This window comes from Megalops cyprinoides, chromosome 2, assembly GCF_013368585.1.
Source record: "Megalops cyprinoides isolate fMegCyp1 chromosome 2, fMegCyp1.pri, whole genome shotgun sequence".
NCBI classification, from domain to species: domain Eukaryota; kingdom Metazoa; phylum Chordata; class Actinopteri; order Elopiformes; family Megalopidae; genus Megalops; species Megalops cyprinoides.
In genome coordinates this window covers 9405228-9420544 of record NC_050584.1, presented here as the reverse complement: position 1 = coordinate 9420544, position 15317 = coordinate 9405228, and the positions used below count along the sequence as shown (strand labels likewise).

At 40.5% G+C, this 15317-nt stretch overlaps 1 protein-coding gene across 1 annotated transcript; it reads right to left on the bottom strand.

Moving 5' to 3' along the window:
* Positions 1 to 9423: 9423 nt before the first annotated feature.
* Positions 9424 to 14879, bottom strand: gorasp1b (golgi reassembly stacking protein 1b). The gene is made up of 9 exons (XM_036521979.1): positions 14694 to 14879; positions 13829 to 13909; positions 13096 to 13299; positions 12791 to 12877; positions 12292 to 12422; positions 11945 to 12086; positions 11530 to 11641; positions 11005 to 11151; positions 9424 to 10822 (listed from the first exon to the last, which is right to left on the bottom strand). The coding sequence occupies exons 1-9, from the start codon at positions 14754 to 14756 to the stop codon at positions 10488 to 10490; spliced, it is 1302 nt and encodes a 433-aa protein (XP_036377872.1). The 5' UTR covers positions 14757 to 14879; the 3' UTR covers positions 9424 to 10487.
* Between the last annotated feature and the right edge of the window lie 438 nt (positions 14880 to 15317).

Genomic DNA, 15317 nt, shown 5'->3' with positions numbered 1-15317 from the left:
CTAGACTGTGCACAAGTGTGCTATGGGAAAGTCGGTGTAGTTAAGAAAGGTTCTGTATCTATTCCAGTGTAATAATGACTACCTAGCCAATGTGGTTGACTGTTGGTTGACGCTGAAAAAGTAAGAAACTTTAATGATTCACATAACTCAGCCTTAGAGTAAACATGAAAAGGTTATGGCTTCAGTTTTAATAATATGTTGCAATGACTGTAATCCTGTCTTTGGATTAATTTAATTTTGAGCAATATAAACATTTATACATTTTCCCACATGTAAACAATTATTCAGTTGTGTGTCTAAAATAAGTGACAACTACAAAACATGAACAAAATGTATTTAATATAGCAGATTTTAAAATCCAGGTTGCCGCAAAATGCTGTACATCATATTTATTACATATTTTTAATAGTTTATCATAGTCTTGTAATATTTTTATAGTTTGAGTTGAACTTTCCATGTTTGTAGGCTTTGCACATGAGGTTGCTTCTGGAGTCATGCCATCTTACTGGCTTGTTCTTACATGAACACATTCAGTCCTTGCGTCAACTGCCGAAATTAATAATAAAAATGGATTTTGAACTCAACATCATATAGCAGTTTACAAGGATACACATCATCACACAGTTCAGTATTTGTGAGGTAACTATTCATAAAAAATGTGTGAACCTAAACAGATGCTTGTGCAATTTGGTTATTTTGAAATTGCAGATTGGTAAACAACCTATTCCTATTTGTGTTCCTCATTTGACCTGACTTTGGACTAACTATTGTTCATTCCTGCACAGTCTGTGTCTGATTCATGGACAACTCTTATAAGTCCTTAATGTCTTATGAAGAGGAGGCAGCGGTATGTGTTGCTAACATGCCAGTTTCCTTGCCCTGTGTTGTCCCTCCAGTGCCACCAGGGGCTTTGAGCACTGGACCTTTCACAGGCTCGTTGGTAACACAGGGGGCAATTTTGGGGCTTTCCATGGTGGCTGTTCTCTCCCATGTGTCCCTCTGTCATGCCTTTGGGCGGGTGTCCTGACTACAGCACCCTTTTGGCTGCTTGTGCCATCTGTACAGAGGGGATTCGGTGGGGTGCAGATGGAGGTGCTGAGGTGTTTATGTTGGAGCAGTTTTAAACCAGGAAGAAGACCATGAGAGAACATCTGAAGGGACGCCCCACAGAAAGTTTTTTTTTTTTTGTCCACAGTTCCAGCACTGTATGTGGAAGATTATTTTTCAGCCCTGTCTTGTGTCTGATGCTGTAATACACCTCATGGATGGGAACAAAGAGGCCACAGTTCTGGAAGCACTGGCAATACGTCTTCTCCTTGAACACTGTCATGCGTTCCACCTGCATGTGGAAGTCATCTATATTGACCTATGTCTATTTGCACAGTTCGATTGATTGGATCATTGGATCATTCGATTATAGATTTGTCCAAGACTTACTGGGTTCATTGAGTTCCAGCCCTAGAAAGACAGCATTGGCCACTACAAAGTTATCCAGATGGCCAATGTAGCGAACTGTTCCAGACCGATTCCCACTCATTATAACGTAGTTCTGCAAGTTCATCTGCACCTTCTTACTGAAATTTAGCCATTTTTAATAAACAATATATTTACATTACTGTCATTTAGCAGACACTTTTGTCCAGAGTAACTTACATAGGTTGCAATTTTGCATGGTACCCATTTAGATAGCTTGTTATTTGCTGATAAATTCTGGGTTAAGCTCCTATCCCAAGGTTATAGCAGCATCCCAGCAGGGAATTGAACCTGGGACCTTTCAGTTACAAGCCCTGCTCCTTACCACAACACCACACTGCTGCCCTGACATTTTGTTTTTGTTGTATTTATTTTTTGCACTGTTTAGTGTTTGCATTATTGAGTTGCTTAATCAATTTAACTACCATGCCTACTGAGTCTAATTTACAAGGTAGCGCTTTTGGAGAATACCCCATCTGACTGAGAATTTTCATAGTATGAGGTTGTTTATAGAAAGAGTAGAAAATACAGCTATGCATTTGCTAAACCAGAATTTCTACATAATTATATTTAATAAGGATGATGGTATTATGGCATTTTTAATTGGGAAGGGAAATACGGTAAAGCTGTCATTGGTGTCAGTCAGGAAGTCAGAGCTTGAGAGATGAGAGAATGTGAGCAAGGTTAGCCATGGTCTATCCTGGTCTCAACGGTCAGTATCTCTTCAAGACTAAGACAAATGGCTCAAGCTGAACAGCTGAAGCTTTCAACTGTAATACTCAATGCAATGGGTGCCATTGCTATAAAACTGAAAGCAATTCAAGAGGAGCTGCATGCTGCCACTGACCACAAAATATGGAACTATGGGTGCCTTTTTGTCTCCCTCAGACATAACCAGTGATTGATGACAGCCAAATAAATGACCACAATTGATTATCTGTCAAGGGCAGTGATGGCATGGCTCCAAACCTGGAAGCATTTTCTTTAGATGACCAGACGAGACCACTGCGTTAACTGGATTTTCATTTGTTTGTCAATATAACCCTAACTCACAGGACATCTTGTTTTCTTGCTGACACATCTCAGATGGCTCCTCCTCCAGTGGGCGTTGCTCTGAAGAGAAGTGCAGGGACTCCTGAGCTTCTCCTAGGGAAATACGAATCTCTGACTGTAATGGCCCAGCGTGGGTGGTGTGATACCCCATCTGCGTGGCTGGGTAGCTATGCTGCTTGCGTGAGTACTGGTGTGGAGGATGTGACCCACATTGTAGAGGTGAGCAACTTGTTTGCTCTGTTCCTGTTCGCTGTTGCTGGCACCAGTGCTCCTGTCAGAGAGCATAGATTGCTACAGTGTTGATATTTGTTTAGTGTTTCCGTTTCATATTTATCAGTCTTTTAAAATGTTGCCTTTGCTGAAAGTCATGTGTTCAGTACAGTTCACCTTCCTGCCCAAAACTGAATAACGAAGACACTCCAAAAATTGTTTCTGCCTTAAAAATGTAGTATAATTTGACTTAAGCACAGGTGTGTTTATCCTAAAATATCAGAATGTTTGTTAACAGGTGTTCAAAGTGCATATTAAAATGAGGGATTTTTTAAAACCCTATAAAACAAAGATACATGCAGAAAAATGTTACTGACATTTTGGTTTTGCAACCATTATAATTTTATCATTTTTAAATGCAGCATACAAATCTTTACATGAAGTCACACAATTAATAGGCCTGTGTAACAAGGGCCCAGCAGACAGGGATTCTGGAGAGAATCTGGGAGACAGATGTAGCCTCTGTGCTGTCATCTGTACCAGTAGATGATGGAACAAGTCCTGTGACAGCGGACACAGGCTCAGCAGACTCTGGTGTGGGTTCATCCGGCTCTGTTCATTCTGGGGTTGACTCCAGGGAGATGGAGACAGCATCCACAGTCCACGGCAACTCGAGTCACGGTGATGGAGGCAGGCTTCACCTGTAGAATTCCATCTTGACTGAATTGAGCACCCATAAGTCTTGAGCTTGGGGGGGTGGGGTGTCCTCACTTGCATCCCTGTGACATACAGCTTCAAAAGCCTGCAAACAACCGCGAGAGGCAAAGGAAATGCAAAGAACATACTCACTTTTATCAGTGATTCAGAATTGTCCAAGCAAGCCATATAACAGGTTACAAATTGTTTCACTGCGTCGGGCCAAGCACAGTATGTTTTGACCTATAATGTGTTCCAGGAGAAGCTACACAGCGTTGTAATATCAACAGGACCTGTTCCACCATCTGTGTCCTTACACCGCCACCCCACCCAACCCCGACCCCCCCCCCCCCAACCCCCGCAGGTCCACTCCTGCTCCATCGCTGACTGATGTGCTGCTTGAGTTCAGATCCACCCTGAGAGCTGCAGAGAGGAAATGAAGGAAAAGCAGACAAGAGAATGACCTCCCGGCCAATAGGTCTCTCCTAGTGGACTTCACTGCTGCATAAGCCTCAGCCAAGTTCAAATACTTCCAAGAAGGGCTTTGGAATGCAGCTAATGACCAAGGTAATCACTTCCAAAGCTTCTCCTCTCTCCTCTCTCCTCCTTAACCCCCACCTGTCACTACTCTCACTGCGGAGGATTTTGCTCATTTCTTTGAGGAGAAAGTAGATAAGATATGTTCATCCTTCAACCATATTCTGGAGTAACAGTCTCTCCTAAAAATCACCCCCAATCTCTATTTTCTCACACCTCTCCCCAAATCTGACATCCTCGATGTGATTTCAGCTCATAAACCAACCTCTAGTGCTTTCGACCCAATACCAACACCTCTCCTCCAAGAAATTGCACCCACCATCCTTCCATATCTCTGTCATGTAATGAACTCATCACTAACCTCTGACATTGTCCCCGAGTCCCTTAAACAGGCAAGGGTCCACTCACTAATTAAAAAACCCACTCTGAACCTCTCACTACTCTATAACTATAGGCCGCTCTCTCTACTCCAATACCTCTCTAAAGCTCTCGCCCCGGTTCCTGAAGACCACTTGGAGAGGTCATAACAGCACATGGCTGTCAAATCATTTGTATGCAGATGATGCACAGCTGTTCATTTCATTCCATCCCAAGATGGACATCACTCTTCAAATATCAGCATGCCTCACTGATATCCTTGGCTAGATGAACAAGCAACAGCTCAAACTGAACATTGAGAAGACTGAGATGTCCCAGTAAATATGTCTTTTCCGAGGAACCTCTCAATTTGCATTGACAATGCAAAGGTAATAACAACTACAGCTACCAAAAACCTAGGGGTAACCTTGGACAGCAACTTGTCCTTCAAAGAGCATATTGCAGCCACAACCAGGATCTGCAGATTCCTGTTATTCAACATACGGAAGATCACACCTTATCTCTCTGAATACTCAGCCCAAGTGGTGATCCAGACCCTATCCTGTCATGTCTGGACTACTGCAACTTGCTGCTTGCCGGCCTCCCAGCATATGCCGCCTGACCGCTGCAGCTTATCCAGAACGCAGCAGTCCGACTGACATTCAACCTCCCCAAGCACACCCATGTGACACCTCTCTTTGAGTCCCACCACTGGCTACTGGCAATGCCAGTTGTAGCAAGGATCATGTTCAAGACCTTGTTACTAGCCTTTAAGGGACTTAATGGATCTGCCCCCTGATACATACAGGAGATGATCAAGGCCTACAAACCAGTAAGAGCGCTGCACTCTGCTACCTCGGATCATCTCTGTGTCCAAAAAAAACAACAGCAGCATCTCTTGGACCTGCCTCTTCTCAGTACCAGCTCCACACTGGTGGAATGAGCTTCCTGCTGAGATTCATAGAACAGACTCCCTGGGTGCCTTCAAGAGAAAGCTGAAAACTCATCTGTTCAAGCTGTATCTCTAGTCTACCTTCCTCTCTATCTATCCTATCTATCCCTATTTTGTTTTTAAGAAGCACTCTACACTAGTTTAGCACTTAATTCAGTATCTTACTGACCTCTTGCAATACTCCTCATTAACTACTCTTAGCAAACTTATTTGGAAGTCACTCTGGGTAAGAGCATCTGCTAAATGACGTAATGTAATGTAATGTAATATAATGTAAATGACGTAATGTAACAGCACAGAGAACTCTCATTGTTTTACTTTGTAATCTTAGATTGTTCGTATGTATTGTGATCTATTTTGTCCCCCTTTTAAGCAGCCACTGCCCTCTACAATTTTTATTTATTATTTACTAGTCTTGATCTCAACTTGAGGAGACTCAGTAGTTATGGACCTGTTATAGACTGGGCAGAAAAAAATATGTCTAACAAACATTCAGTCAAAGTATCGGCATTCTGTTCTGAAGGAATGAAAAAGACTAGTAGGATCTAATTTCATTACATACACACAGATCCTTTTGAGTTTATCCTGGCAAACAGGTTCTCCCTCTTGGTTTCAGCTGACACATAAGCATGAAAAAGCAATTGCATGGTTGCATATTATTTGCCCTAAAGCATGCTGACAGAGGATGCAGCACTCTCACTGACCAAATCTGGGAAGACAGCAATTGTGCAAGAAAAACGTTTGTAATGCAGTAAATATATTGTGTACTGTCTCTTTGTCAACCACATGGATAGCAGAAGTGAAGCACTAATTTGTTTCTCAGTTACTTGTCTGCTATAAGAAGTGATTTGTATATTCAAAGACATATTTTCGTTCAACTGAACACACTTGTGTGGAGGACTGCTTTAAGAAGGGAGGGAGTGCTCGGGGAAAAGCAGTGAACCAGAGGATCAGGGATGGCTGATGCAGCTTTCTGCAGGTGGTTGATTTCCGTCTGCTGTACTTGTACCATGTGCTCCAACCTGTTTACAAGAACCATTTTATCGATACGAATGGAAAATGGTTTCTGAAGCATAGACTTAAATTTTTAAAGGGCTGGGTAATGCTTTTGCATTGCCACTTTATGTCTTTGCTGTTAGACAGCACTTACTGATTTTACATTGAGGACCTGTCACATCTACACTACTGTTACACTGATATTAACATAGTGTGAGAATACGGCACCCTCTGTATCATCACTGATAACAAATAAAACAAGAGCAAATGAAAATGTAATGACGGCTGTATCATGCAGAACTGTCTATGTATGTTGATTTTCCACATTTAATATAATGACATTACTTTGGTTAAAAACAGACAGGATAAATAAAACATTTGGATAATTTGCCATCATGCCTACAACTAACATGAAACCTAATGGAGAACCTAATGACTCTGTTAGAGAGTAATTTGTTGAATAAAGTGATTCAGTTCTCATAGGGAAAAAAAACTGCAGTCCCACCAAGGTTAGCAACACCTGGCAAACAGGAAAGAGCCTGTATTGCCAACTTGTTGATTATGTTCCCGAATAACTATCGATACCCATAGGAACTTCTGTTGGAGACACTGCAGACCAGACTGCGCAGTACCTGCGTTTTGACTTCATGACCTCAACAACTTTGGAACAGAGCAGAATGATGTTTTTCCTTGTGCCCCTGATCACATACATGACAGCCTTTGAGGCAAGGTCTTGGGCTTCATCCATATTGTACCATTCCAATACAATGCCCACAATCACGTTTGGTGTTCAAGAGAAAGAACAATTTCTGTAATGTTCGGGTGAAGCCATGAGGGCAACTTTCAAAAGCTTACATAAGTAGAAAAGTATGCAGATCATACACACAGCACCGATATCCAAGAAGGGCACGCTATTCTTAGTGTTTAATTCAAGCTTACTTTGTGCACGGTTCAGTGAAAATGTATTTGAAGCATGCGGCAGCATCCTTACCTGCATTTAGAGCTGACAAGGTGCCGCTGCAACCGGTCCATCAGGGATGCAACCAATGCATCTGTGGAATCAAGTACAATTGGTAGGTGTGTTAAGTTAAGCAACTCAGCATCCTGCTTGTCTCCGTTGAGGCATAGGGCTAGATGCCAAATGTCCCTGAAGTTTTTGTCTGTACCTGAGGCAGGTATGCTTCCTTTGCTATTGAAATCTTTTGTTTTTGTTGTTTACGATGAGGGCACTTGTTAACAGATCAGTCCATATGCAAAAGTTTCACATTAGGTTTATTTTCAAGACTCAGTTTCAAGCTAGTTACAGCTTAGTCATTACATCGAAGCTAAAGATAAACAGTCCATTATCCGGCATCACCATTCCCACACAAAAATTGTGAGCATTTATACTTAATCTGCATCAAAAATCTGCAACAATTTAAAATTTGATTTATGTTAAATCTACCACCCTCCATGATTGAACTTGGAAATTGTACTTTCAACTTTTTACTTCTATCAATAATCAAACTTGATTAAAAAAAGAGTGCCAAAAATAAGTTTTTGTTTTGCGTTTGTTTTCAAAGCAGGGAAACCCTGGTTCATATAATCATGACTAACAGAGCATTTTAGCGTAACAAAATTAAAATTAATTGAAATACTTAGGCCTATTAATAATTTAACCCCAAACAAAATATTACTTATACACAAAAATGTGTAAGGCTAAATTTTGTAGGCTTTATATTTAAATCAGTCATACTTAAGGTACACTTTTGCCTATAAATTGCAACCCCTCACACAAACAGGAATTCCCATGTATGCATAGACACTGCCCCTGATTGATCTCAAACAGTGTACATGACTGAATGCATTTACACATTGGTAAATACACTACACTGAATGATGAAATGATGTTGAAACAATAAGAACTTTGGCATATCACAAATACCAACTGCTGATGCAAAAAAAAACAAAAAACCAAAAAAAAAAAACATTATGCTACCTACTGAATGTCTTCCCAGACACATTTAACCAAAGTTATCCAACTCATTTACGACACTTTACCAAATATTTTAACATTCGTGTCAATTTCACCATTTTATTAAGGATAAAGCAAAGGAACGATCTATGGAGCAGTACAGATAACCATTTAAAGTTGTTCAGGCTTGTAGCTGCATGAATATGGGTCAAGGTAATTGATTCGTCAAATTATCCAACTATTGGGAGTGACACCATGTGATACAATTCAACTGGATTTCATTTGCATACGATCAGTTAAAAAACAATAAACTGGACACACTTAAAATACATTTTACAGAACCCCAAAAGCTGCAATCAAGTAACCTAATCAAACTTGGTCAAATCAAGTTTACTCTGCCGTTCTGGCTAAAACATTCTCCTCATTCCTATTACTGGAGTGGTCAGAGGGGGACCTTCTTAATAGTGCATATGAACATAAAGAGAATGCCTTTTATATTCATATAACACTGAATGATAATCAGTCACATACAACTCATGGAACACACTTAACTAGAAACCAGCATTTACAATAGATACAAAGACTGTATACATTGAAAATGCACAATCAAATTACACAATCAACACGCATGTAAAACAGGGCAATTCATAGATCAATCTGCCATTACTCAGACTAACAAACACGCAGAAGACATCCAGTGTGGGCTTAAGTAAAATATTAGTGTTGTAAACATTTTTGTAATATATGACGGGGCATGTGAAAAGCTTATAAATTTGGGTGTGGAGGTTCTGGTCCATCTGATTCTTTGCTATGCTTCTGTTCAAGGAGTTCGATGCGAGAAGAAACACATTCTACCCAAGATGCATATTGTCCTATTCCCTTCTTTTTGATTTTTTTTTTTTTTGGCACATTCAGTGACATTCACTTCGTACCAACTATAATTATTATTTGCTATTCTTTGCATAATTGCTCTTTGCTTTTCATTTACAAAGCAAAACCCTTGAACCAAATATAATCTTGTAAAAATGACTTTTCCTCAAAGTTTTTTTTTTTTTCAAGTATATTACCTTATTCTTTACTAGAGGAGCATCATTAACATTTGTAATGATTCCTCGTTTTAGAAAAAGGAGTTATTCAACATTGTTAACCACAGTAAATAAACATGATCTTTTAAAATATAAATATCGTTGTCAAATGTGCACTAAGAAAGTCCAATTAAGGTACATTATAAAAAACATTTCAGGCTGTCAACGCATGTAATCTCATAAATAAAATAAATGACTGTTCAGAGGACATTTGAAACGGTCCAGGTTATTCTAAAAGCACTCCCACCTCAAAAGAAATTTCTATGCGTACTGTTTGGTTGTGAATGTAACTGATACTTTCCCTGCACCCACTGCATGTGCTGCACTTGTTTTTGTGTTTATAGTTTTCAGAGCTTTGGCTTGCTAGTGTGAGGTACTGCAGACAGTTAGTGTGAGGTAATGACTAAATAAGTAAGGCGACATTTCAGCTTCTCAGCATTGCTCTTGACAATACATACACACATTTTCATTTTCATACAATTCCACGTCAACCTACTGAGCAGTAGAGCTGAATGTAGTGCATCAACACAATAACTGATGGTACACTTTTAAATTAAATGCCTTCTCAAATTGGTGTCTCGATAGCCTACCTTCAATGGTGCTATGTACAATTTCCTGCCTGAATAATATAATCTGAAAATAATGCTGTTTTATTTATACTCTTCAGATTTACAATTTGACAATGAAATTAAAAACTGTTTATGCATAACTCTGCACAACATACTGTACATCTGACTGAAGAGAGATTCATATCTTTTTGACAAAGGATGTCCATTTTAGGCAGTGCCCAATTAGTGTATTGAGATATTTTACACCAGGTTAATGTTTTCTTGTGTGTCTTTGTATCATATGAGGAGAAGAGGACCAACCAATTAATGCTATGACAAAAAACATCTTTTCATGCACTACATTCAGTTCTTATAAAAAACTAAACACTACTGCCTCTCTTAAAAGAACAGCCTTTATACATAAAATTGTGATTTCCCATTTTCCAACACACCTTCCAGCAAATCTATATACTTTATACTTAAGCGGCTTTGGATCTGTAATGAAAGCTAAAAATGGCAATATTAATATCAATCAAGAGCACTGTCACACCTTGCCCTACCCCTTGTCCTCACATTTTGTGCCATTTTCTCCAACACTGTCAGTAGGCTGAGCTTAGTTAGATTGCCTACTGCAATCCAAACTCTGGAGCTGCAATCTGTTTGCCAACATCCTCATCCTCAGAAACTCCATTCTCTGCACCTCCATCTTGGGCATCTCCATCCTGGTCACCTCCCTCCTGAACATCAGACTGTGCCAAGTCCAAGGATTGTTCAGACAAACTGACCGCTTCAGGCTGAGCTGCCCCTGTGACGTCTGGATCGATGCTCTCACCCGATGGGGGGGTATCAAGGGGAGGGGAAGGGGAGAGGTCCACAGCCTGCTCCAGTGTAGTTTCCTGAGTCACTGCCTCTGTCAGGTTCTCTGGTACTGAAGATGGCAGTTCACCATCTCCCAGCTCCTCTGATATACAGAGAAAAGACAGGAAAATTGAGAGGACAGAAAGGGCCCACATTTCCATTTAAATTCAGAAAACCTCACATTGTGCAGCCTTAACCTCTTCATTTTTTTAGGCATCCAAATCGCTAGTAAGACCACAGCAGAAGTTTCCGTGCCACTCGCAGACATTCAGATATCAAACTCACCAACACCAGAGACATTTGGTGAATCAGAGCTGAATGTGCCACCATCACCAAGAAGCAGGGAGGTGTTGGTCGTGTCGAAGGATGAGACAGACAGGTCTACTCTTTCTGATATCTCTGAGACATCAGGGACTGGAGCAGCAGAAAGATCTGAGAGACAGGAAATTCAGAGTGATGCTTGATAATATATAAGACTGTACTAAGAGTATAAGACTGTACTTGTTCCAAACAAAAAAGACATTATTTGTGATTATGAATTCTGAATATGGCGCTTTTGATTATTATTTCTCTCAATGGCAATTTTATGGTTAAGGGTGCAAAACAAAATAAAATTTGATAAACAGATTTAGAAATGACCCACCAATTAGAGAATACATTTTTGACACTGACATTGACTTTTTTTTGTACTGGAACTATCTCAGGTAAAGCAAGTCTCCCTGGATAAGAACTGGTGTTAAATGACAGATTATAAGAAGGAAAAGGAGGACCAAGAGGAAGCGGAATGTCCACAGCTGTTCATGAACCCACCTGGATCCATGACTCTCTGGATCGGGGGAGGCAGCGGTGTGTCCTCAAAAAGCTCCTGACCCAGGCTTTCCTCTCCCCTTTCTAACTGGCCAGAAGCTGCCATAAGGGACACCTGTAGTATGGGAAGTGAGATCATTAATGGTGTGAATCAGATCCGCAAGCTTCAAGATTCAACACTCAAGTCAATTTAAGAAAAATATCTTTCCATCCTTCAATCAGTCTACAAGTCTGCTGTTAACCTTCTTAAACAGCCTCCCAAGTCTCCAAGGAATTTCTAGTTAGTCTGTATGTAACATATTTTACATTATATTGCATGTGAAATACTTGTCTGGTCAGTAGGATGCAACACTATTCTGATACTGTACTAATCAAACAGCACACGTTGAGGCAATAATATAACAAAGCAGATTTATACCTCCGTATAGCCATTGGTTGGAATCTCGGCTGTAATATTTTCTTCAGGCTGAGGAGGAGCAGGGGTGACTTCATCTCTGTTTGGGGATACTTGTCGAGTTGGGATTCTATGCAAGTAGCCATAGCCGATGCCGCAACCTAAGCTGAAAACGGGAAACATCCATTACTTCTTCTCTGCGCTGCTCCAGCACTTGCTGTGTACATTCAGACCTGCCACAGGTTAGTGTAGGTGGATGTATGGGACAGTGCAGTGGGACTTACAAATATGATGCAGTAGTTTGGGACCTGGTTGACATGGACAGATCACAGTGATCATTTGTTGGGAAGCGTGTGTGCCACTCCTCTTACCTCCCCTCTCCCCCCCAGGCTCCATTGGGCGTAACAACCACCTCTCTGCACAGGTCCGTCTTCGTATTGTATACCAACAGCTTAAGAGGCTTTCCCTCGTGATTCTCGATGAGGGAGAAGAAGTCCTCTGACTGCATGGGCAACAACCAGGTCAACTGATTAGCTGATATAGGGTGGAGAGGGATTTCTGTTACAAGGTGGATTACTAGGTGGATGCTGAGTTCACTTCCCTGACTCAAACAACAGAAAGAACTGTCTCCGTTAAGAAATTAACAGCTGGATAAAGTGGGAAGTATGGCTAGTATGGAAGAAAGTTCTCATTTTTCAGAGCTCAAGGACCAAAGCAATGCAGCTTTCTCAAGATAAATGAGTAAATGTTAACAGGTGCAAACTTAACTAAAGGTCTAAGTTAAGACTTGCTACTGACTTTGCAAGTCTTTTCCACATTATCTTTTGTGTCTCTTGGGCAGTTTTGTGAAATTAAGCCTGAAAATCTTACATCTTGCAGCACTTGGTCTGCTCCAACAATGAAGTCTGTATAAGCCTGCAGCCCTGCTAGAGCAGCTGGGGAATGAGGATCCACATCCTGAAAGGAAAAAAACATGGAAAGCTAGTTTGTTTCTATAATCAAAAAGGAGTCAACATTTGGTACATTCTTTAAATCAAGCCTCCTTTGCGCTCACCCAAAGTGGTGGGTGGAGTTAGAAAATCATGAAATGTAAAATATTGATGTAATTTTTCACTGTTCTTGAGACTGCACTATGAAGGATGATGATTCCAACAGAATATTCTGGATTGACTCACCAGGACATGCCAGACATTTTCATTAGCTCCTTGAAAACTGCAGAACCTGACACTAGCCCCGAGCAGGCCTTGCCCTCCCCACATGTTACTGGGGACCACCTCAAGCTCCCGGATCCTCATGGCTTTGATGCTGTACACCTCCAGCTTCACTGGTTTTTCCACATTGGCTTTGAGCAGATCCTTCAGCATGTCATTTTCCTTATTCTTTGGAGAGGACAAAGTTGATCAAACATTTGAAATAGCCCCCTTGCACCCAATGGCTTTCATTATTCATTCATTATGGGTATGCATAATCTTGTTCCTGGGGGATTCCGACAATCAGGTCTTCAAGCTACCTTTAAACTTTATTATTATTATTACCACCATCTTTAACTAACTTTAACTAGTTTTTACACTAACTGCAAAAAACCGAACTGTAAGTAACCTGCACAGGTCCCTCTTTTTTCTGTTCTTGCCGTAACTGTTTTTCTCATGTAACTAACCTGCCCTGTATGTGTCCTGAATAGGACTGCTATGCAAAGTAATAAATATTAAACAACAAACAATAATATATCACAACACCAGGACTAGTGATGTTGTTTCCATCAATATAGGAAGAATAGTTGAAGCAGTTATGCTACCAATGAGTCAATAACAGCTTGGACAGTGCTTCCCAAAATCGGAAATCCAATGCCTAATATAAGAAAGCATGTTTTCTGGAAGCAGGTGTAATAGACTACAGTATATTTCTTACCAGTCTGGTATTTCCAATTGATACGATAAAATCAAAAAATGGCTCCAAACCAGCTTTCGCAGCAGGTGAGTTCTCTTGAACCTGTCAAAAAAGTAACTTCATGACTAATGTCACTTTCTTCTGTAAGCAATATATAGAAACACTCAGTATTAATACAAATTCACTATATTATTTTTAAGTAGTTTACCATAGACGAATCATGCCATTATCAATAACTGTAAACAAAGTATTCACTTGACTGCAGCCAAATAGCGTAGCAAGTATTTTGTTAACCACTTAGTACTGGTATTTTCGTCGTCTGTGATAGCTTGCTGTAACTTATATGTGATAACTACCTAGCCAGCTAGCTAGATATTCGGGTGTGCATGTTTTATCTACAAAGCTGAGTTACATGCAGCTAACGTTATGATGCGTGTTAAGACACCAAGCTATTTCAAATATAACCCGTGACGTGGCAATATTCGTTGTATTAGCGTACACATTTTGCTTCTCGAAGTATCAAAACACCTAGCAAGCGAACTACTCATGCTGTATATTAGCTACTAATAATAACAGTAATAATTTAGAGATACTGCTGTCTAGCTATTTTCATTATGACTGGAAATCAAGCTTGTTAGCTAGCTAACTAGCAAGCTGAAGCTGTCCCTAAAACCTGTTCGGTGAGCTAGTCAGCTAGCTAAATTACTAGCGATTAATCTTACACAATTAAGACAGCTAATGTTACTAACACAGGTGCCATATCTGAGAGTTGGCCAGTAGCATCGTTATGAGTGACAAGGCCCCGGAGAGACATGCTAGCGACATCCAAGAAAGTAGCTAGCCAGCTACGGTGTGAAAGTTGTCAAGTACTAGGCTCCAGCCTTACCCCATGAACGTGATACCCATCCGTCCCTCCTTCTGGTGCATCCGAGCTTTGAGTTAAACCCATATCGCTCTGTATGCTCTACGCTGTTCAGAACTATCACAGAAAAATTATTTTGGGTATAGAGCAATGAAACAAGAAAGATGGATTCATTACTCTGTAGCCATGATGTCGCTTTCTGTGCGGCTAGCTAGCTAATTACTCGTGCAGGAAGGCAAAAGTAGCTAGCTGACAAACAGCGATAGCTGGCTACCTAACGTACTTACCCAGACGGACTGGAAGTATTACATTGCATACATAGAACACCGTGGTCTGTGATATAAATGGGGAGAATGGTGAATAACGCCCTCTGCAAATAATCTAATGATGTTAAAGATAAAACGAACGTCGTTACATGTAATAGCTGACATGATTAACGTTACAAGTCTGCGTATTCTCTTCATATTTTTCTATACGTTACACATATGCCATGTAATTTTCAGATAGTTGTGCTGCATCTGCATTCGATTAGTAGGCCTGTCACAAAGAGATTTGCCTAGAGGTTGTGTAGCAACCAGAGACGCCAAACTTTGGGGCAGTGAATCACAGAAGAGACTAAGTTTTTTAGTTAGGCAGTCTAGCTATCGC

Bases quoted from the DNA above. Each gene is read 5' to 3' on its own strand.
- gorasp1b (XM_036521979.1), bottom strand. From the start codon at position 14,756: ATGGGTTTAACTCAAAGCTCGGATGCACCAGAAGGAGGGACGGATGGG. The intron at 13,300-13,828 runs GTAAGAAATATA...TCCTCTCCAAAG, and splicing joins CAATTGGAAATACCAGACTG to AATAAGGAAAATGACATGCT. The intron at 12,878-13,095 runs GTGAGTCAATCC...TTTTCCTTTCAG, and splicing joins AAAATGTCTGGCATGTCCTG to GATGTGGATCCTCATTCCCC.